This window comes from Chiloscyllium punctatum, chromosome 44 (assembly GCF_047496795.1).
Source record: "Chiloscyllium punctatum isolate Juve2018m chromosome 44, sChiPun1.3, whole genome shotgun sequence".
Taxonomy (NCBI): Eukaryota; Metazoa; Chordata; class Chondrichthyes; order Orectolobiformes; family Hemiscylliidae; genus Chiloscyllium; species Chiloscyllium punctatum.
The window spans coordinates 21,069,768-21,094,750 of NC_092782.1; the positions used below are offsets into that span (position 1 = coordinate 21,069,768).

At 41.4% G+C, this 24,983-nt stretch overlaps 1 protein-coding gene across 1 annotated transcript in view; it reads left to right on the forward strand.

The window, feature by feature from the left end:
• The window catches only part of LOC140466792 (mitochondrial 10-formyltetrahydrofolate dehydrogenase-like), a 144,819-nt gene that overhangs the window by 98,978 nt on the left and 20,858 nt on the right, over nt 1-24,983 (forward strand). The window contains exons 14-17 of the mRNA XM_072562431.1: nt 9,605-9,675; nt 9,804-9,909; nt 20,016-20,103; nt 24,821-24,914. Coding sequence (XP_072418532.1) covers nt 9,605-9,675; nt 9,804-9,909; nt 20,016-20,103; nt 24,821-24,914 — 359 coding nt within the window. The remainder of the gene's footprint in view (nt 1-9,604; nt 9,676-9,803; nt 9,910-20,015; nt 20,104-24,820; nt 24,915-24,983) is intronic.

Below are 24,983 nucleotides of genomic sequence, written 5' to 3' on the forward strand. Positions count from 1 at the left end.
GCCTTCAACCGTGCTTCAAGGATACGTTGCTGCTCACTCTTCTGCAGCCTCCTACTGGCGGAACAGGAAATAACTACCCCCAACTCCCAATCACCCGCCCCCCCCACCCCATAGGTTTTGGCAGTTTCCCAGAGGATGGGTGAACTACCAAACGAGCCTAAGTTGATGTGTAGGAATACCGGAAATTCCCCAGAGAAATACTCCACAAACTTATTATCACTTGAGGATAAAGGGATCCATTCGCCAGTGCCTCAAACCCACTGTAATGTCCTTAAGCTTAACCATAAGGTACACTGGAGCATGATCAGAGATGGTAATATTACCAATCGTACAAGATGCCACCAAGTCCAGGGTTACCGCAGGGGTCAGAAAAAAATCAATCCTGGTGTGACATCTGTGCAGATTGGAGAAAAACATAAAATCCCTGCCTTAGGGTGGAAAAACGTAAAGTTCCTGCCTCCAGATGCTCACCAACCTTAACTCCCCACACAGATCCACTAATTGTTTAGTTTGTACAGAGGGTATTGAGGGACCTTTGGGCAACCTGTCTGTTGTGGGATCGATGAGACGGTTAAAATATCCCCCTATAATGATGTGCCAGGAATCAAGACTTATCAGTCCAGAATAAGCATCTACCAAAAATTTAAGGGGATGAGCTAGAGAGCAATAAAAATTTAAAACACCATATTCTTCCCCATTTATCAAGGCTTTAAGAATTACAAGCCTCCCATGTGTGTCTTTAACACACTCTAACAACTTAATTGGGAGATTCTTCCTAAACCTGTGGGCGGCACGGTGGCACAGTGGTTAGCACTGCTGCCTCACAGCGCCAGAGACCCGGGTTCAATTCCCGCCTCAGGCGACTGACTGTGTGGAGTTTGCACGTTCTCCCCATGTCTGCGTGTGTTTGCTCCGGTTTCCTCCCACAGTCCAAAAATGTGCAAGTCAGGTAAATTGGCCACGCTAAATTGTCCGTAGTGTTAGGTAAGGAATAAATGGGTATGGGTGGGTTACGCTTCGGCGGGGCGGTGTGGACTTGTTGGCCTGTTTCCACACTGTAAGTAATCTAATCTAATCTAAAAAAACAATATGGCCACTTCCCTACTTCTGGTATTAAATGATGAAAAATAAACTCAGTCAAAGCCATTCTGCTATAATTTCAAATGCTCCTTGTCATCCAAGTGTGTCTTCTGTAACAAAGCAATATCCACCTTCTCCTTTCTAATACTCAAGAATACCACCTTAATTGGTCAGTGACTTCCCTTGATATTCCAGGTACACCATTTAATCAAGTCATTAGCCATAACTTTCTGCAATAACATTTAAATTCCAGAGAGGAAGAACCTGAACCACAAGTTGCTGAGCCCCAGTGTCACATGATCCACCAAATATAAACTACATAAACTAAAACCACTACATTTAACAAACCTACAAAACTATTAAAAATTAAAAACAATGTAAACCATAAAAACAAACCAACATATAAAACGCCAACAGTGCTGATTGAAGGAACTCAACCCTGTCCAGAGGGGGCAACTACCCATCCCAAACTGCCCGTAAGCAGGCATCCAACCATTCCAGCCACCTTCACTTCTCCCAGCTACAGCCACACCGCGAACACAAACAGAAAAGAGTAAACACACCATAGAATACCAATATAAACTTAAACATATTCTTAAACAAAGAGAATAAATACCCCACCCATCCTTTGGTATATCCTAACTTAGAAATTGAAAAAGTCCATCTCAACCACCGCCAAAAATAGTTTAAACCAAATTATTATCAATAGAAAAAAAATAGAAAAATAAAGCTCCAGCTGGACTTCCTCCGTTTCTTTTACAAAAGCAATAAAGACATACCCAAACAACACTGTTTATACATACTAAAATCGTTCAAATTAGGTTAATTTGTCCACAAAGTCTCTTACCTTCTCCGACGTGTCAAAGAGATGTATGGATCCATCTAAGGTTAACCGAAGCACCACCGGAAAGCTCCCTCTTTCCTCTTTTGACACCATCATAAGATTTTCATTTCTGGATCACCGCCACTGAGAATTCCTGAAAGAACATGATTTTAGAGCGCCCTAATTTAGTAAATTAGGGCGTTCGGATCCTTCTCCTGGACTCTAGAAGCCTCTATGACTCTCCATACTGATGGAACCGCACCTGGAGAGGACGAGGATGTTGACCCAGACCCAATCTCCTCCCTGCAACCCAATGAGCTCTCTCTATCTTCAGTCCTCTCATGCTAGCCTCTAAGTCAAGGAATATCGGCAGCCAATCCTCAACAAATTCCGCATGCTGCTCACCTTCCTTACCCTCAGGCAGACCAATGATCTGAATGTTTTTTCTCCTGTCCCTGTTCTCAAGATCATCCACTTGGTCATGCAAATTACAGACCTGCGTCTCCAGGTCTTGGATGAACTGGCATCACTGTGATCCTGTGCTCCACCTCATCCGTCCTCTTCTCCAAGTCTCCCAGCTGCTGCTCATGCTTTTGCTGCATGAGCGAGATTGGAGCCAGCTTCTCTTCAATCTGTTTCCCCAGCATCTCGTGAGATTTCGCGAACTCGTTCACCAGGGCCTGGAAAGTAATCGATTCCAAGGGCCCTGCAGGCAGGGCCGCAGGCCCGGCCTCAGATGCTCCTCCTCCCTTTTTTGGCATCTCTGGACGGCTGGAAATGCAGGTAAGTTAACTTTTAGGAGTTTCTTGGGACTCCACAATCTTTCCGGAGTCCCAGGATATCGCAATGGTCTGGGTTGAAAGTTTGTCCCGCTTATGCTGCAATGCAGAGCTCTCAGTGTGATCTTCTCAGATCCCCACTATCTTGGATCCCTGGGATTATGCTTTTACTGTATGTTTAAAACTGTATGTTTACTGTATAAGTAAATAGTTTGCTTTATTATATTTTGTCTTTTGTTTAATAATCTTACGTTTTATTGTTAAAAAAAAATCTCCCATTTATATGGTTATGTTTCAAAGAGAGATCAGCTTGTTAGGTTTGAGTGGATTGGAAAAAAATGCTAATGTATTACCCTTATTCAAAAAGTCAGAAGGTAAGAAACTAGAGACTAATTAGTTTAATATCTGTCATTGGGAAATTGTTATTAAGGAAGCAATAACAGGACATTCGGAAAGTCAAAATGCAATCCGTCAGTCAACATGGTTTTAAAAAAGATAAATGATGTTTGGCTAGTATTGTTCAAAAATGTAACGAGGAATATGGGGATTCTGTAGATATGGTATATCTGGATTTTCAGTAGGCATTTGATAAGGTACCGCACAAAAGATTATGATACAAAGTAAGATCATATGGAGTTAGGGTAAATTATTAGCTCAGATAGAGGATTGGCTAATTAACAGAAAGCAGAGAGTTGGGATAATTACATCTTTTTCTGCTTAGCAAGATGTAACTAGTGGGGTGCCACACGGTTCGGTTCTCTTGCCTCAACTATTTCCAATTTGTTTTAATAACATGGATGGAGGATTAGAAGGTATTGTAAGCAAATTTGCAGGTTACACTACAATAGGTGGAAAAATAAGAATAAATAAGAAATTTGCAAATGGATGTGGATAATTTAGGTAAATAGACCAAAATTTAACAATGGCTGTGGATAAATATAAGGTTATCTATTTTGGTTTAAAAACTAGAAAAGCAAGTTGTTAGCTCAATGGAGAGAAGCTTCAGAGTGCTTCTGGTGCAGAGGGATCTGGGTGTTCTCATGCATTAATCACTGAAATCTAGTGTGCAAATAATAAGGAAGACAATTGGAATTTTGACAGTAATTGCAAAAGGAATAGAGTATAAAAGTAGGAAAAAAAAGGAAGATATAACATGGAACGATACAGGCCCTTCAGCCCTCGATGTTATGCCGGCCTTTTATCATGGAAAAATACAGCGCAGTACAGGCCCTTCGGCCCTCGATGTTGCACCGACCGAAGCCTACCTAACCTACACTAGCCCAATAACCTCCATATGCTTGTCCAATGCCCGCTTAAATGACCATAAAGAGGGAGAGTCCACCACTGCTACTGGCAGGGCATTCCATGAACTCTCAACCCGCTGAGTAAAAAATCTACCCCTACCCCTACCACCCCTTAATTTAAAGCTGTGTCCCCTAGTAACAGCTGACTCCATATGCGGAAAAAGGTTCTCACTGTCAACCCTATCTAAACCCCCAATCATCTTGTACACCTCTATCAAATCTCCCCTAAACCTTCTTTTCTCCAATGAGAAAAGTCCCAAGTGCCTCAGCCTTTCCTCATACGATCTTCCTACCATGCCAGGCAACATCCTGGTAAACCTCCTCTGCACTCGTTCCAATGCCTCCACATCCTTCCTATAGTATGGCGACCAAAACTGCACACAATACTCCAGATGAGGCCGCACCAGAGTCTTATACAACTGCAACATGACCTCAGGACTCCGGAACTCAATTCCTCTACCAATAAAGCCCAGTACACCATATGTCTTCTTCACAGCACTATTTACCTGGGTGGCAACTTTCAAAGATCTGTGTACATGGACACCAAGATCCCTCTGCTCATCCACACTACCAAGTATCCAACCATTAGCCCAGTAATCCATCTTCTTGTTACTCCTACCAAAGTGAATGACTTCACACTTAGCTACATTGAACTCCATTTGCCACCTTACTGCCCAGCTCTGCAACTTATCTATATCGCGCTGTAACCTGCCACATCCTTCTTCACTGTCCACAACTCCACCGACTTTCGTGTCATCCGCAAACTTGCTCACCCAGCCTTCAAGCCCCTCCTCCAAGTCATTTATAAAAATGACAAACAGCAATGGTCCCAAAACAGATCCTTGTGGAACACCGCTAGTAACTGCACTCCAAGATGAACCTATACCATCAACTACTACCCTCTGTCTCATTCCAGCCAGCCAATTCCTAATCCAAACCTCTAATGCACCCTCAATGCCATACCTCCGTAGTTTTTGCATTAGCCTGCCATGGGGTACCTTATCGAACGCCTTGCTAAAATCCATGTACACCACATCTACTGCTTTACCCTCGTCCACTTCCTTGGTCACCTTCTCAAAGAATTCCATAAGGTTTGTGAGGCACGACCTGCCCTTCACAAAACCATGCTGACTATCCTTGATCACATTATTCCTATCCAGATGTTCATAAATCCTATCCCTTACAATTCTCTCTAAGACTTTGCCCACAACAGAAGTGAGACTCACTGGCCTATAGTTACTCGGGCTATCCCTACTCTAAGATCAGACTACCTTACATACTCTTCATTGTGCTATCATCCATGTGTGTCTATCCAAGAGTAGCTTAAATGTCCCTAATGTATCTTACTCTGCTACCACTGCTGTCAGTGAATTCATGCACCTACCACTCTCTGAGTAAAGAACCTACCTTGGACATCTCCCCTAAACCTTCCTCAAATTAAATTAAAATTATGCTCCCTTGTGATAGACATAACCTCGCGGCTCTTAAAATCAATCCCCGCTAATGAAAGCCAACACACCATATGCCTTCTTAACAAGCCTATCAACTTGGGTGGCAACTTTTGAGGGATCTATGGACATGGACCCCAAGATCCCTCTGTATCCCCACACTGCTAAGAATCCTGCATTCAAATTCGACCTTTCAGAGTGAATCACTTCACACTTTTCCAGGTTAAACCTCACCTACCACTTATCAGTCCAGCTCTGCATCGTATCAATGTCCCATTGCAACCCAGAATAGCCCTCCACACTGTCCACAACTCCACCAACCTTCGTGTTATCAGCAAACGTACTAACCAACCTTTCTACTTTATCATCCAAGTCAATCACAAAGAGCAGAGGTCCCAGAACTGATCCCTGCGGAACACCAGTGGTCACTGAGCTCCAGGTTGAATACTTTCTGTCTACCACCACCTTCTGTCTTCTATGGGCCAGCCAATTCTGTGTCCAGACAGCCAGATTTCCCTGTTTCCCATGCCCCTTTATTTTCCGAATGTCTAGATCTACACACAGACCTCAAAGTGGAGACTAACCAGGGCTTTGTATAGCTGCAGCCAAACTTCTACATCCTTGTACTCCAATCATCTAGGTAGTAAGGCACAAGCATTCCATGAGCTTTCTTGATTATTTTCTGCACCATTTTAAAGATCCATGCACTTGAACCCCCAAATATCTTTGGATATCTATTGTATTTAACTTCATATCCTGTAGAAAGTACTCATATATTGAATATAATGTGGGAAAGGGTGAGGTCATGCACTTTGTCAGAAAGAAAACAGGCATAGACTATTTTCTAAATGGGGAGAAAATTCAGAAATCTGAAGTGTAAAGGGACTTGGGAGTCCTAGTCCAGGATTCTCTTAAGGTAAATTTGCTGGTTGAGTCGGTATTTAGGAAAGCAAATACATTTATTTCGAGAGGACCATAATATAAAAGCAAGGATGTACTTCTGAGGCTTTATAAGGCTCTGGTCAGACCACATTTAGAGTATTGTGAGCAATTTTGGGCTCTGTACCTCAGGACGGATGTAGTGGCCCTGCAGCGGGTCCAGAGGAGGTTCACAGGATGATCCCAGGAATGAAACACTTAACATACACAGAACGTTTGAGGACTCTGGGTCTATACTCAATGGGGTTTAGAAGGATGAGGTGGGATCTAATTGAAACTTATAGAATACTGAATGGCCTGGACAGAGTGAATGTTAGGAAGATGTTTCCATTGGCCAGAAAGACTTGGACTCAAGGGCACAGGCTTAGATTAAAGGGAAGACCCTTCCAGAACGGAGAGGAGGAAAAACATCTTTAGCCAGAGATTGGTGAATCTATGGAATTCATTGCCACAGAAGGCTGTGGAAGACAGGTGATTGTGTATACTTAAGACAGAGATAGATAGGTTCTTGATTGTCAAGGGGATCAAAGGTTACAGGGAGAACGTGGGAGAATGCTGTTGAGAAACGTATCAGCCATGATTGAATGGCAGAGCAGACTCGATGGGCTGAATGGCCCAATTTCTGCTCCTATGTCTTATGATCTGATGATCTCTTCGGTCCAAACTGATTACCTAACACTTGCTTACATTGCCCAATTGTTCCTAACCAGACTCTAACACTAACAAATTTTGGACACCATGTTTACAAATTAAACAAAAATCAACAATTTATTCTTAATAACGTTACTTTAGCAAAACACAGATAAGCAACAAGATAGAGTCATAATCATAGTCCTGGGGATCAACAACAAAGGTCAAAGATTGGCCCTCCTATCCCCCTCCCACTGCCAGTTCCTTTCCAGCTCTGTGGTGATGACTGGAACTGAGCAGACAAGACAGTTTTCTGATCTTTCACTCTCTGATGCAAGGAACTGTGTCAATCGTTCAGATTATACTGACCCTTGTTACCACTACATTCCTTTCAACGTTTTCCTCCCTTCTTACCATTTGAGTGGCTTCCTGTGCTCATCTACCCTGAAGACCTCACTATCCACCCTACTGCCTCCATTTCAGAGTCGTATAGCTTGATTCTGAAGCATTTCAATTTGAAAACTTACCTTTAGAATGCAGACAAATTTCGATTATACAGCATTCAATTATCCAAATTTCAGATTATCCGGCAAGACTGCAAATCCCAATGCTTGGCTAAACTGTTATCCAGCATTTGATTATCTGAACATTCATTGATCCGACAAAATACTCCTTGCCTGTGTCATTTGGATAATCGAGGTTCCTCTATACATTGATTATAAACAAAAATTGAATAGTTTCATAATTGTATCCAGTGGCTCTTGGGAGCTTAGTAGGTTATTTTTCCAAAATGTGTGGTGTGTGTTTGAGTTCACAAGCAAAGAAATATTCCTGGTCATGGGATGAACATATTTATGTTTTTTTTGGACTGGGACCACTGTTCCAACTAGTGGTGGAACGCAAGTAAAGGTAAAAACGTAAAGGTGGATAAATCTCCAGGACGTGAACAAGTGTATCACAGGATGTTGTGAAAAGTTAGGGAAGAAATTACAGGGCCCCTAACAGAGATATTTGTATCATCTACAGCTGTGGGTGAGATGCTGAAGGACTGGAGAATGGCTAATGTTATGCCTTTATTTAAGAAAGGCTGTAAGGAGAAATCTGAGAACTATAGGCAGGTGAGACTGACATAAGTGGTGGGCAAACTGTTGGAAGGGATTCTGAGAGATATGATTCACATGCATTTGGAGAGGCAAGGACAGATTAGGGATAGTTAGCATGGCTTTGTGCATGGGAAATCGTGTCTCACAAACTTGATTGAGTTTTATGAGAACATAACCAAAAAGATTGATGAGGGCAGAGTAGTAGACATTGTCTACGTCGATTTTAGTAAAGCTTTTGACAGAGTTCTGCATGGTAGACTAACTAGTAAAGTTAGATCATGTGGGATTCAGAAAGAACTTGCCAATTGGATACAAAATTGACATGACGGTAGGAGACAGAGGGAAATGGTGGAGGGTGTTTTTGGACTGGACTGGAGGCCTGTGAACAGCTGTGTTCCACAGGTATTGGTGCTGGGTCCACTTTTGTTGATCATTTATATAAATTATTCGGATGAGAATTTAGGAGGCATGTTTAGGAAGCTTGCGGATGACGTCAAAATTGGTGGTATAGTTGACAGTGAAGAAGCTTATATAAAATTATAAAAGGATCTTGGTCAATTCGGCCAGTGGGCTGAGGAATGGCAGATGGAGTTTAATTTAGATAAATGTGAGGTATTGCATTTTGGTAAAACAAACAAGGGCAGGACTTATTTAGTTAAAGATAGGGCCCTGGGTCATGTTGTCGAACAGAGAGAGACCTAGGGTTTCAGGTACATATTTCTTTGAAAGTTGTGTCACAGGTAGACTGAGTGGTTATGAAGGTGTTTGGCACACTTGCCTTCATTGCTCAGACCATTGAGTATAGGAGTTGGGATGTCATGTGGACGTTGTGCAGCACATTGATGAGGCAACTTTTGAAGTACTGTGTACAGTTCTGGTCACCCTGCTACAGGAAGGATATTATTAAATAGGAAAGAGTTCAGAAGAGATTGAATAGAATGTTACCAGAACTGTCATGATTGAGTTATAAGGAGAAACTGGATAAGCTGGGACTTTTTTTGCTGGAGTGCAGGAGACATTTTTTTTGTGGGGAATGGAGTGGGGGTTGATCTTATATAGATTTATAAAATCATGGAGGACAGAGATAAAGTGAATTGCAAAGGTATTTTCCCGAGGGTAGGGAAGTTCAAAACTTGAGGGCATATTTTTAAGGAGAGAGGAGAAATATTTAAAAGAGACCTAAGGGATACCTTCTTCACACAGGGGATGGTTCGTATTTGGAATCAACAGCCAGAGGAAGTGGTAGGTGCAGGTACAGTTACAACATTTAAAGTACATTAGATCAGTGTGGGGCTAGTTTAGTTTGGGATACTTGGTCGGCATGGATGAGTTGGACCAAAGGGTCTGTTTCCATGTGTATGACTCTAGTCGAACTCTCCTGATTACCACTTCTTATTACACAGCGGGTTCACTTCAAGAACTTAAAATTCAATTTAGTTATTTTTTAAAAAAGTGTCCAGATGAAAATTTAACCTGTGCCATTTTTGATATTCTTTAGGGTTCTACAATCCCCATTAATCAAGCTCGTCCCAATCGTAATTTAACATATACAAAGAAGGAGCCACTTGGGTAAGATGGTGAATTCGTTTGATGGTTGTTTTGGTAAATAGCCTGGATGTCTAAAATTTTTTAAAGGGAGAATGTTGGGACAACAGTGGTTGATTTGTATGTGATGGCTGATTATTGATGTTTTCCAGAGTCTGTGCGATCATTATTCCCTGGAATTATCCTCTTATGATGCTGGCATGGAAGAGTGCTGCTTGTCTGGCAGCAGGCAACACTTTAGTGCTGAAACCGGCACAGGTAAATCAGCACAAGCTTGAATTGTTACGAATCTCCTTTTTGAGTTGATTTGTCAGTAGTCACAATTGACTGTCCAGACTCCACTTGTAATAATATCTAATCAGCTATCAAACAGTTATATGATAATAGCTGGAAATGCCCGATCTCTAAATGGGAAAACAGATCAAATTTCACTTCTCCTAATAACTTGGCAGCTACCACTACCATCATGTGGGGATTTCTGGAACCAGCAAGAATTCTGCAAATCCTCGGCAGAGTGGAGTTTTAATTCCCTTTTTTTTTTGTCATGTATATTTTCTGGTTTTGAGGGGAATTTGAGGTCGTCAAAGACTGTGTCTTATGCCATTGTTGTGGGTACGTTTGCTGTGCAGATTTTTTTTGCAAATGTTTTGTCCCCTGTCTAGGTGACATCTTCAGTGCTTTGGAGTCTCCTATATACTGCTGAAGATGTTACCTAGACACTGTCCTCGTTGTCTACAGGAATAGTGCCAGAAGACTGGAGGATAGCAAATGTGGTTCCCTTGTTCAAGAAGGGGAGTAGGGATAACCCTAGTAACAGTAAGCCAGTGAGTCTCACTTCTGTTGTGGGCAAAGTCTTAGAGAGAATTGTAAGGGATAGGATTTATGAACATCTGGATAGGAATAATGTGATCAGGGATAGTCAGCATGGTTTTGTGAAGGGCAGGTCGTGCCTCACAAACCTTATTGAATTCTTCAAGAAGGTGACTAAGGAGGTGGACGAGGGGAAAGCGGTAGATGTGGTGTATATGGATTTTAGTAAGGCATTTGATAAAGTGCCCCATGGTAGGCTACTGCAAAAAATACGGAGGTATGGCATTGAGGGTGAGTTGGAGGTTTGAATTAGGAATTGGCTGGCTGGAAGAAGACAGAGGGTAGTAGTTGATGGTAAAGGTTCATCTTGGAGTGCAGTTACTAGCTGTGTTCCGCAAGGATCTGTTTTGGGACCATTGCTGTTTGTCATTTTTATAAATGACCTGGAGGAGGGGCTAGAAGGTTGGGTGAGCAAGTTTGCGGATGATACGAAAGTTGGGGGAGTGGTGGACACTGAGGAAGGATGTGTCAGGTTACAGCGGGATATAGATAAGCTGCAGAGCTGGGCAGAAAGGTGGCAAATGGAGTTCAATGTAGGTAAGTGTGAGGTGATTCACTTTGGTATGAGTAACAAAAGGATGGGGTACTGGGCTAATGGTTGGATACTTGGTAGTGTGGATGAGCAGAGGGATCTTGGTGTCCATGTACACAGATCTTTGAAAGTTGCCACCCAGGTAAATAGTGCAGTGAAGAAGGCATATGGCGTACTGGCTTTTATTGGTAGAGGAATTGAGTTCCGGAGTCCTGAGGTCATGTTGCAGTTGTATAAGACTCTGGTGCAGCCGCATCTGGAGTATTGTGTGCAGTTTTGGTCGCCATACTATAGGAAGGATGTGGAGGCACTGGAACGGGTACAGAGGAGGTTTACCAGGATGTTGCCTGGTATGGTAGGAAGATCGTACGAGGAAAGGCTGAGGCACTTGGGGCTGTTTTCATTGGAGAAAAGAAGGTTTAGGGGTGACTTGATAGAGGTGTACAAGATGATTCGGGGTTTAGATAGGGTTGACCATGAGAACCTTTTTCCACGTATGCAGTCAGCTATTACGAGGGGGCATAGCTTTAAATTAAGGGGTGGTAGGTATAGGACAGATGTTAGGGGTAGATTCTTTACTCAGCGAGTCGTGAGTTCATGGAATGCCCTGCCAGTAGCAGTGGTGGACTCTCCCTCTTTATGGGCATTTAAACAGGCATTGGATAGGCATATGGAGGATAGTGGGCTAGTGTAGGTTAGGTGGGCTTGGATCGGCGCAACATCGAGGGCCAAAGGGCCTGTACTGCGCTGTATTGTTCTATGTTCTATGTTCTATGTTCTATGGATGAAACGCCTGCAAATCAACTTCCCAACTCGGTGAACATACCCGCAACTACAGCAACCGGCACCCAAACTACAAATCTTTGCACAAACCTTGAACTGTGTCTTATCTCAAGTTCTGTTCTTCTGTCATAGTGATATTATTCTGGTTCCTGGTCAAGCAACTTTGATTGTAAAAGCCTGTTTCTTATTTCAAGTCCCACCGTGACTTTGCCCCTTTCTATCTCTGTAACCTTCATCTCCACAGCTCTCTGTGATATTAGTACTGGCCTCATGTCCATCCTCAATTGTGATTGTTTCAGCTTTGATAGCTATGCCTTAAAATGCCTAGACCCCAAGGTCTGAAATACTCGTATGTATCATTCTCACAATAAAATAATAAAAATAAATATTTTTATTGAGAAAAAAATATTATAAATTTTTTACAAAATTACAATATCACTACAAAATAGTATATCAATCTTATAATGTAATGGCAATATCAGAAAACAAACTATTCTACTCCACAAACCACTGAGGAAAAAAAAAATCTAAAAAAACTGCAATTCAATAAATAACTAAGAAAAAAAAATTAAACCAAGGTAAATTAAGTTATATTCGTTAAGTTACTCCACTCAGTGCAATTCCACCAAAGCTCCCCACTACTGGGAGCATGAGTAAGCAAACCCGTACTTGTTCAGGATTCTTCCCCCCAGGGGTCCCTCGACTGCCAGACAGAGCCCTCATGACTACACAAAGGCCCTGACCAATATAGCCACCAAGTCTGCATCAAAATAATTTAGAAAGGGCCGCCAAGGTCTATAAAACAATTCCGTTTTCTGGTGCACCATACTCGTAAAGAAGTCCAGGGGGGTGTACTCCATAGCTAACCTGCGCCAGTCCCAGGGGATTCTGGGGCCACCAGCTTATTTGAATATTCTTCCTAGAACAGAGTGAAAGAATATTAAACAGTTTCTTCCCATGCACATCCAAAGAAGGGAGATTTGGCAAACCCACGAGGAGGGACACTGGATCCATCTTGACCTCAGTTCTCAAGACCCCTTCCAAACACTCGCTGTGGCACCCCAATACCTACGAAGCTTGTGGCATGACAGCAAGCAATGAGTAAGAGTGCCAACATCTGTTTTACATTTGGGGCACACTGGGGACACTGCTGTCTTAAAGTTTGCAAGCCGCTCAAGTGCCAAGTGAGCCCTGTGGAGTACCTTCAATGCATAGTCTGCGTCCTGTTACAAATCAAAATCTTCCTTACATTCTCCCAAATATCCTCCCACATCTCTGATGAGATTCCCACCCCCAATTCCCGATTCCAGGCTCCGCATAGCCTTTTGGAACATTACCTCCTAACAAGTGGTAGAGGGTGCTGACCGAGAGCGCGCCTGTAGACCGGAGCACTGTACTCTCCGTATCCGACTTATGGGGACTAACCATCAATGTCATCTTTTTCTGCAAAAAGTCCCTAACCTGAAAGTAATGAAAGAGGTCCCTCCGAGATAGCTCATATTTCTGACTCAGCTACTCGAAAGATATCATGACCTCCCCATCAAATAAATCTCCTAAACAGGAGACCCAAGATCTATGTATGCACCTTTGTGATAAAGATTGTTTTATAATATACCTAAGAAGCCCTTTGGAAATTTTGTTACATTAAAGTTGTTATGTACAAGCATCTTAAAATATGCATACGAGCAAGGAAGAGGCCGTTCAAATTCTCAAGCTTGCTCTGCTAATGTTTGATCTGACTGAAAAGCATTTCTGCTTCCCCTGATAACTTTTCACCCTCTGTCTTAAAAATACTCAAGAACGCATCATCTTTTCAGAGGGTTCCAAAGATTCATGATGCTCTGAAAGAAAAAAAAGCCTAATCTGTGTTGTACATGGGCAACCCCTAATTTTTAAAGAATCCCAGAGTTCTAGATTCCTCCAGAAGAGGAAATAATAACCCAGTAAAGACCCCTCAGGATCTTATGTTTCAGGTGAATGACATCTTACTCTTTCAAAATCCACAGAAAATATAAGCCTATCCTGACCTCATAAGACATTGCTCTATTTCTAGAAATTGGTCTGGTAAATCTTACCTGAACTTTCTCCAACACATTTATTTCTTTCCTTAAGTAAGGGGACCAATACTGCGCACAGTATTCCAATATGTCTCAATAGTGCCCTGTTTGACTAAAATATCACCTCCCTAGTTTTGCACTAAATTCCACTTATGATAAATATGAGCCTTCCATTAGTTTTATTAATTACTTGCTGTATTAATCTTTTGGAATTCATCTTCTGGAATGCCCAAGTTCTTCTGCAAGTTAGAGTTCTGTAAAATCTCACCATCTAGATAATATACTTCTCTTTCTTTGCTTCCTGCCAAAATGGGCATTTTCACATGTTCCACATCATATTCAATTTGTCAGATCTTTTCCCACTCATTAACATTTTTTGTAAGCTCCTTTCATTCTCTTTATAACTTAGTTTTCTACCTATCTTTTTGCCAAATTTGCTGATGACACAATGCCTACCATTCCTTCATCCAAGTTATTTATATAAATTATAAACTGACAAGGTTACGGCACTAATTCTATGGTTCACCACATTTTGCCAACCTGAAAATGATCCACTTACACGTACTCCCTTCCTGTAAGCCATCCAATCTTCTATCCACCTCAATGTACCAACACTTACATCATGAGCTTTAATTTTTTGCAAAAGCATTTGATGTGGGACCTTTTCACATGGCTACAGAAAATCCAATTGCAGTTCATCACTGGTTTTTCTTCATCCACATCACATTTTACTTCCTTAGAGAACTCTAACAGATGGTCAAACGTGATTTCCCTTTCACAAAACCATACTGACACTGCTTGGCTACTTTGAATGTATCCAAATACCATGCTCTAACTTCTTTTAAAAATAACATTTTTCCCATGACCGATGTTAATATAACTGGCCTGTGGTTTCCTACTTTCTGTCTACCTCTCTTTTTGAATAAAGAAATTACATTCACTATCTTCCAATGTAATGTGACTGTACCTATATCAAAGGAGTTTTGAAAGCTTAGAGCATAGGACATTACAGTACATTACATTCCCTTCGGCCCTCGATCTTGCACCGACCTGTGAAACCAATCTAAAGCTCGTCTAACCTACACTATTCCATTCTCGTCCATATGCCTATCCAACGACCATTTAAATGCCCATAAAGTTGACGAGTCTACAACTGTTGCTGGCACCGCGTCCCATTCCCCTTCTATTCTTTGAGTAAAGAAACTACCTCTGACATCTGTCCAATTTCCATCACTCCTCAATTTGAAGCTATGTCCCCTCGTGCTAGTCATCGCCATCTGAGGAATAAGGGTCTCACTGTCCAATCTATCTAACCCTCTGATTATTTTATATGTCTCAATTAAGTCACCTCTCAATCATCTTCTCTCCAATGAAAGCAACCTCAAGTGCCTCAATCTTTTCTCGTAAGACCTTCTCTCCTTACCAGGCAGCATCCTAGCAAATCATCTCTGAACCCTTTCCAAACCCTCCACATCCATCTCATAATGCAGTAACCAGAACTGTACGCAATACTCCAAATATGGCCGCACCAGAGTTTTGTACAGCTGCAGCAGGATCTCATAGTTCCGAACTCAATCCCTCTACCACACCATATGTCTTCTTGACAACCCTATCAACTGGGTAGCAACGTTCAAGGATCTATGTACCTGGACACGGAGCTCTCTCTACTCATCTACACTACCAAGAATATTACCGGTTGCCCAGTACTCTGCATTCCTGTTACTCCTTTCAAAGTGAATCACCTCACACTTTTTTATATTAAACTCCATTAGCATATCTCAGCCCAGCTCTGCAGCTTGTCTATATCTCTCTGTAACCTACATCATCCTTCATCACTATCCACAACTCTACCGACCTTAGTGTCATCTGCAAATTTACTAACCCATCCTTCTATGCCCTCATCCAGGTCATTTATATAAATGACAAACAACAGTGGACCCAAAACATATCCTTGCAGTACTCAATCCCTCTACCACACCATATGTCTTCTTGACAACCTTATCAACTGGGTAGCAACTTTCAAGGATCTACATACCTGGACTGAGCTCTCTCTACTAGTAACTAAACTACAGGATGAATATTTCCTATCAACCACGACCCTCTGTCTTCTTTCAACTAGCCAATATTTGATCCAAGCCGCTAAATCACCCTCAATCCAATGCCTCTGTATTTTGTGCAATAGCTGAAAATGTGTTGCCGGAAAAGCGCAGGAGGTCAGACAGCATCCAAGGAGCAAGAGAATCGACGTTTCGGGCATGAGCCCTTCTTCAGGAATTTGATTCCTGAAGAAGGGCTCATGCCCGAAATGTCGATTCTCCTGCTCCTTAGTGGCTGCCTGACCTGCTGCGCTTCTCCAGCAACACATTTTCAGCTCTCTCCAGCATCTGCAATCCACACTTTCTCCTATTTTGTGCAATAGCCTACCGTGGGGAACCTTATCAAACGCCTTACTGAAATCCATAGACACCACATCAACTGCTTTACCTTCATCTACCTGTCTGGTCACCTTCTCAAAGAACTAAATAAGGTTTGTGAGGCACGATCTACCCATCACAAAACGATGTTAACTATCCTTAATCAACTTATTAATCTCTAGATGATTATAAATCCTATCTGTTATAATCCTTTCCAAAACTTTACCCAAAACTGAAGTAAGCCTCACAGGTCTATAATTTCCAAGGTTGTCCCTACTCCCCTTCTTGAACAAAGGAACAACATTTACTATCCTCCAGTCTTTTGGCACTATTCCTGTAGACAATGATGACATAAGGATTAAAGCCAAAGGGTCGGCAATCCCCCCTCCACTTTCACCACCCCCACCCCCACCCCACCGGCATCCAGGGAATCCTAAGATTAAACCCATCCAGCCCAGGGGACTCATCTATTTTTTTCACTTTCCAGAATTGCTAACACCACCTCCTTGTGAACCTCAATCCCATCTAGTCTAGTAGCCTGTACCTCCGTATTCTCCTCAACAACATTGTCTTTTTCCAGTGTGAATACTGACAAAAAGTATTCATTTAGTGCTTCCCCTATCTCCTTTGACTCCACACACAACTTCCCACCACTATGCTTGATTGGCCCTAATCTTACTCTAGTCATTTTATTCCTGATATTGCTAATAAAAACCATAGGGTTTTCCTTGATCCTATCTGCCAGTGACTTCTCATGTCCCATCCTGGCTCCTCTTAGCTTTCTGCTTAGGTCTTTCCTGGCTAACTTATAACTCTCAAGGACCTTAACTGAGCCATCACATCTCATCCTAACATAAGCCTTCTTCTTCCTATTGAAGAGAGATTCAACTTCCTTAGTAAACCACGGCTCCCTCACTCACCCACTTCCTCTCTGTTTGAAAAGTATATACTTTCTCGAATATGTTCCACGTATCAATTTTGCCCATCCCCTCCAGTTTCCTTCCCCATCCGATGCCTAATCACATTGTAATTGCCTTTCTCTCAGCTACAACTCTTGCCCTGCGATATATACCTAACCTTTTCCATCACTAAGTTAAACATAACTGGATTTTGGTCACTATCACCAAAGTGCTCACCTATCTCCAAATCTAACACCTGGCCTGGTTCCAAATCCAATGTGGCCTCACCCTTTGTCAGCCTAAGGACATACTGTGTCAGGAAACACTCCTGCATACATTGGACAAAAACTGACCCATCTAAAGTACTTGAACTTTTCCCAGTCAAGTATTCCCAGTCAATATTTGGAAAGTTAAAAGCCTGTAGCAACTACCCTGTCACTCTTGCTCCTATAGAGAATCATCCTTGCTAAGCTGTATCTACATCTCTGGAACTATTTGGAGGCCTATAGAAAACTCCCAACAAGGTAACCTCTCCTTTCCTGTTTCTAATCTCAGCCCATATTACCTCAGTAGAGGAGTCCTCAAACGTCCTTTCTGCAACCGCGATACTGCCCTTGACTAACTGTGCCATACCAACCCCTCTTGTACCATTTTCTCTGTTCTTACTGAAACATCTAAATCCCAGAACCTGCAATAACCATTCCTGTCTCTGAAATGGTTGCAACAATGAAATCCCATGTACCAACCCATGCTGTAAGTTCACCCACCTTATTCTGGATGCACCTGGCATTGAAGTAGACATACTTCAAACCAACTTCTTGCCTGCCGGTGCCTTATTGCGATCTTGAAATCTCAGTTCTGACTTCTTTACTCTCATCTTCCCACATACTCAAACTTACAATCAGTATACCAGCTATCTCACTAACCACTTCTTTTAAGACCTGAAGTTAAAGTCCATTAGGACTTGAGCTCTTGTCAGGTTGTAGCTCCAAGAATTTATTCAGTATAAATTCAGTGATTGTGATTTTCTTGATTTCCTTCCTCACTTTTGTTTCCTCGTTATATCACTGCTTCTGGTATGTTATTTGTGTCCTGTGAAGACTGTTGCAAAATACCATTCAATTTCCCCATTTTCATTATTAATACTCAAGACTCTCTTTCCAAAGGACCAATGCTAATTTTATTAACTCGTTCTTTTAAGCTATTAAACTCTTACCATCTGTTTTTATATTTCTGGCTAGTTTTCAGTTGTACTCCAAGCTTTTCCCCATTAAGTTTTTAGTCACTTTTTGCTGTATTTTTATATTCTGTGCAATCTTCTGACCTGCCACCTGTCTTTGTGCGATTATATGCAACTTGTTTACTTTGATTCTATCTTTAGCATTTTTGGTCAACCATGGATAGGGGTCTGCCCCTTTGGATTTTTCTTACTCTTTGGAATTTATCTATTCTGTGTATTCTATCATATTCCCTTTGATGCCTGCTACAGCAACTCTACCCTTTAATTAATTTGCATGTTGACTTTAGCCAGCTCTGCTTTCATGCCCTCATAGAATCACTCTTATTTATATTTTTAAAGTAGTAGTCTTGGACTCGCTCCTCTCTCCCTAAAACTGAATATTAAATTCAATTATAATATGATCATTGGAACCTATGGATGCCTTTACTATGAGACTTTAAATTTATTTTGTTTCATTGGACATTAAATAACACTAAGCAGATATCCCAAGCCCTGATATCAGCATAGCCCTCTGGACCCCTGTGTTTGCTGAAGAGAACTGTATCAGTGCCCCTCATTATATTGTTATATATTGCCACTGCATTCCTTCCTACTCCTATCTTGTATATGTTCCTGTACCATGGTGGCATGGTCAGCTAATTCACCAACTCTACAGCCCTCACTGTATCCAGTAAAGCTGAGATGAGTCATGCTGATGTAAAGTAATTCTTCCTTAAGCAAATGTGTAATATCGGTGGGCTAAGTTGCTACCCTAAATCGAGCAGTGCCTTTATGCTGGGGTGTTAGTCATGGCTCAGTTGGTAGCTAACAAACCCGCTCATGATAAGGTTCTGGGTTCAAATTCCAGTCCAGCGCAGTAACCAGTGAATAATCAGTGAGTGCTGACTTTTGAATAAAATGTTAAACTGAGGCCTGTCTGCCTCAGTGCATGTAAAAGATCCCATGGAGAAGAAGAGCAGCTGAGTTCTACTGATACCCTGATCAATATTTATTAACACCCTAAAGGTAAGAAACATCCTGAAAACCATACTCTCTGCTCATTATTATTATGTATTTGTGGGAGTTCACTGTGTGCGAATTGGCTGCTGCATTACAACAGTGACTACATTTCAAAAAGTACTTCATTGGCTATGAAGTGATTTGAAATATCCAGTGGTTGTGAAATAACCTAGCCAGCATTTCCACAGCCCATGAAAGAATGAAAAACGTTGAAGCCAGTATGAGTAGGTTGTTTCAAAACCCACATGGTCTCTTTATGTAATTTAGTATGTTTCAAGCAATTTTGAAATAATCATAGTGATTTTTAAATCCTTGTTTTTATTATTCTGTTCAGCAGAAATGACCAACAAACATAGCATAAGTCACCTCTGAGTGTAATTTGAACCCAAACACAGGGATTTGGGAATTGAATGAAATTAGTTTTATTCCTCACCCAGTTTTTGAATAGTGGAGAATGATTGTAAAATTCAAGATTTGATTCAATATTTGGGCTTTCCATTTAGTGAGTTAGGGTACACTTGACCCCAGATTCTCCTCTGGTAACTGTGTCTGGATTTTATTCCATTTTAGGTGACTCCGCTGACTGCACTGAAGTTTGCTGAATTGGCAGCACGTGCTGGAATACCGAAAGGAGTTATCAATATTCTTCCTGGATCAGGTGAACTGACAAACTCTTCTTTTGTTGGAATTGTTCAATATATTTTGGGAGTGACTAACTAGTTCTGTATTTCAATGCTGTCTAAACAATGAGTTATTGCATCATCCACACCTCTCTCATACTTAACTGTGCTGAGTGCAGAACTCTGCAGGAGAGGAGATCCAGTGGAATTAAGGTAAAGGGGAAGGGCAACCAGATGAAAGTTTGTTAGTGGAAATGAGGCTACTGGATGCACTAGTGCTAGGATGGAGCAGGAAAATGGCAGAATGTGCTAGACAAAAAGTAGATTTAGAATGAAGCTTGCTGTGGAGAGGACTTATCCTACAAGGGGAGCTGGTTTTGAATTCTGTCAGAACTGCTATCTGCTGTGATGCTATATAATGAATCTCTCTCAGATTGTTTTTTAACACTGCACTCAGTGCTGAGATCTGACCTCAATGGGGAGCAAGCTTTGTTCCCCAATCCATTACCTTCCACTCCTACAATAGGCACCATCAAGCTTCTCAGTCAGTGTAGCCTGTCATTCCTGAATTAATTCATCTACAATGTAACCTATTCTATGCTAGGCTTGTCTGTTTTTAGTTCTGTTCTGGGATGTGGATATCATTGACGTTTATTAATATTTATTGTCCATTCCTAATTGCTCAGGAGAAGGTGGTGGTGAACTGTCCTCTTGAACCATATGTACAATGTTGCTAGAGAGAGAATTGATTTTTGAAGTCATGGCAATTAAGGAATGGAAGTATATTTCGTTATCTGCATGGTGCACTGCTTGGAATGGAACTTACAGCTAATTCCTATGGATCTATTACCCATGTTCTTTGAGTTGTTAGATGTGTCAAATATGTTTCATGCTAGCTAAGGGGTCTTCGTGAGTTACTGTAGTGCATCTTGTCAGTGGTGCACAGTTGCTGCCACTGGTCGTGGAGGGAATGAATGCTGAAGGTGGTAGATAGAATGCCATTCATTTGGGCTTTTTTTGGTGTTGGGCTTCTTCAATTTTTTTGGAAATGTATTCATTCGGTCAAATGAAGAGTACTCCAGTATATTCCATGTACTAGAGATAATTAATTCCTGTTTGGGTGAAAGGGAAGGCTAGTAGGTATGGGGAATGCTGGATGACTAAAGAAATTGAGGCTTTGGTTAAGAAAAAGAAGGAAGTATATGTCAGGTATAGACAAGATAGATCAAATGAATCCTTAGAAGAGTTTAAAGGCAGTAGGAGAATACTTAAGAGGGAAATCAGGAAGGCAAAAAGGGGACATGAGATAGCTTTGGCAAATAGGGTCAAGGAGAATCCAAAGGGTTTTAACAAATACATTAAGAACAAAAGGGTAACTCGGGAGAGAATAGGGCCTCTCAAAGATCAGCAGGGCGGTCTTTGTGTGGAGCCACAGAAAATGGGGGAGATACTAAACGAGTATTTTGCATCAGTATTTACTGTGGAAAAGGATATGGAAGACATAGAATATGGGGAAACCGATGGTGACATCTTGCAAAATATCCATATTACAGAGGAGGATGTGCTGGATATCTTAAAATGTATAAAAGTGGATAAATCCCCAGGACCTGATCAGGTGTACCCTAGACTCTGTGATCGCTGGGCCCCTTGCTGAGATATTTGTATCATCGATAGTTACAGGTGAGGTGCCGGAAGACTGGAGGTTGGCTAACGTGGTGCCACTGTTTAAGAAGAGTGGTAAGGACAAGCCAGGGAACTATAGACCAGTGAGCCTGACATTGGTGGTGGGCAAGTTGTTGGAGGGAATCCTGAGGGACAGGATGTACATGTATTTGGAAAGGCAAGGACTAATTAGGGATAGTCAACATAGCTTTGTGCGTGGGAAATCATGTATCACAAGCTTGATTGGGTTTTTTGAAGAAGTAACAAAAAAATTGAAATGGACAGAGCAGTAGATGTGATCTATATGGACTTCAGTAAGGTATTTGATAAGGTTCCCCATGGGAGATGGGTGAGCAAGGTTAGATCTCAAGGAATACAGGGAGAACTAGCCATTTGGATACAGAACTGGCTCAAAGGTAGAAGACGGAGGGTGGTGGTGGAGGGTTGTTTTTAAGACTGGAGGCTGTGACCAGTGGAGTGCCACAAGGATCGGTGCTGGGTCCACTACTTTTCATCATTTATATAAATGACTTGGATGTGAGCATAAGAGGTATAATTAGTAAGGTTGCAGATGATACCAAAATTGGGGGTGTAGTAAACAGCAAAGAGGGTTACCTCAGATTACAATGGGATCTTGATCAGATGTGTCAGTGGGCTGAGAAGTGGCAGATGGAGTTTAATTTAGATAAATGCGAGGTGCTGCATTTTGGGAAAGCAAATATTAGTAGGACTTATACCCTTAATGGTAAGGTCTTCTGGAGTGTTGCTGAACAAAGAGACCTTGGAGTGCAGGTTCATAGCTCCTTGAAAGTGGAGTCGCAGGTAGATGGGATAGTGAAGAAGGCATTTGGTATGCTTTCCTTTATTGAGTACTAAAGCTAGGAGGTCATATTGTGGCTGTACAGGACATTGGGTAGGTCACTTTTGGAATAATGCCTGCAATTCTGGTCTCCTTCTTATCATAAAGATGTTGTGAAACTTGAAAGGGTTCAGAAAAGATTTACAAGGATATTGCCAGGGTTGGAGGATTTGAGCTACAGGGAGAAGCTGAACAGGCTGGAGCTGTTTTCGCTGGAGCATCGGAGGCTGAGGGGTGACCTTATAGGGATTTACAAAATTGAGGGCATGGATAGGATAAATAGGCATAGTCTTTTCCCTGGGGTGGGGGGAGTCCAGATCTAGAGGGCATAGGTTTAGGGTGAGAGGGGAAAGATATAAAAGAGACCTCAGGGGCAACTTTTTCATGCAGAGGGTGGTACGTGTATGGAATGAGCAGCCAGAGGAAGTGCTGGAGGCTGGTACAACTGCAACATTTAAGAGGCATTTGGATGGGTATATGATTAGGAAAGGTTTGGAGGGATATGGGTCGGGTGCTGGCAGGTGGGACTAGATTGGATTGGGATATCTGGTCAGCATGGACAGGTTGGACCGAAGGGTCTGTTTCCATGCTGTACATCTCTGTGACTCTATAATAAAATTCTATCATTATGGTGTTGCATAGTTTGATCTATTATATACAAAAATTTGTTTGACATCAGTCCTGGGGAGGCCGGAGATTGTTTAAACACTTGCTAACTGTTGGCTGCTACTCTGATCAGTGTGTCTGTCCAGGCTGTGTAATTAAAAGATGTTAGTTCTTTTATCTTTTAAGTTTGAAATGGTCTTTATTGAATCAACCTTTATGTTAGTAAAAATGCTAAACCTATATAATCTAAATAAGTTAGAAATTATAGATGTCTTTATGTGGAGAATGTTAAATTGGGCTGTGAGATTTTGTTTTCTACTTGCCGGTTTTGACAGTTCTCATTCATTCAGTTCCAGCGCTGTTTTGATAGGAAGTTTCTTAACAGTTCTGTTCATTTGTATGGGTCTAGTTGAGGAAGATGTTTTGTATCTACTCAGGTCTGATAGATGGTTGGTAAGGGCTGATTAATATTGTAATGTTTTGTGGAGACTTGATGGGGATGGTATTTTTTATGACATTGACATCTAACCAAAGGTAGTTTTTGATGTAGAAATAGGCCTGATCAGGGTTAAAGGAATGAAGAAGCAGTAATGGGTTGAAAGGGATGTTTTAATTTAGTCTATATTGTAATAGTAAAATATACTACAAAACCACAGTTTTATGAATGAATGAATGAAAACATTTTAAAGTAAATTACAGGTCAATGAAGGGTTTTGAACAAATGAATGGGAATGCAGTATGAATGAGTATAGCGAGCTGGTGAGTGAGTTAGTAAAGATACGTATAACACAATATCTCACACATCTATTGGTTCCCTTTCATCCACCCTGCTTGTTGTATTTCTCAGAGATTTCTGATAAGTTTATCAACACAATTTCCCATTTACAAAACTGTATTGACACTACCTGATTGTATTACATTTTTCTAAATGTTACTAAAACAAGACAAGAAATCAGAACCTTTTGTCTTGCATTTGTCAGACTTGAAAAAAGGAGCACCTACACTGTTTCTCATGTAATAGTCCAGATGAAAAGATGAACAGTTTTGACTTCTGGTCATCTTTAAGCAATATTTATGTTCTATGCAACCAAGCAATTATTTATTTCTAAATGTTCTACCACTGGTATGTTAATAAGGGATTCCATCATTTCATTGAAGACAGATATTAGGCAGAAATGACCTATAGTTTCCCATTTTCTGATTCTTTCCTTTCTTGAATAAGGTCTTGCATTTGTGGTTTGCTAGGACCTTTCCAGGTGTCTAGGGAATCTTGAGAGATTGCAATCAATGCATATCCACTATATCTGCAGCCACCATCAGCTGTGGGACATGTGGTAATCAGCAGGATATTTGCCCATTTTACCCGGTGCCATGAGAGTTCATGGCTTCAGAGTCTGTTGGACCATGCTCTGCTGACCATATACCACTGTGCCACTGGTGAGATAAGACATTCCCATGAATGGTGATGAAGACACAGTATTCTTGGCTACAATTCCAATAACATAGCCACTGTGCAGACAAAAATACTATATTGCTATTCAAATTTCTACAAATCGGGTTGCAACTACTGAACTTTGATATTAATCAAGATATTTAATAGCCATCGAATCCTTCACATTTAATCCTAGGTGGCCTGGTTGGGCAGCGGCTGTCAGAACACCCGGATGTTCGCAAACTGGGGTTCACAGGATCAACTCCAATCGGTAAACAGATTATGAAAAGGTAAGTTGTAAAATCGTTTTTTCAGGATGTTCAACGGGACATTGTCAACTCACCAATAAACAGTAGATA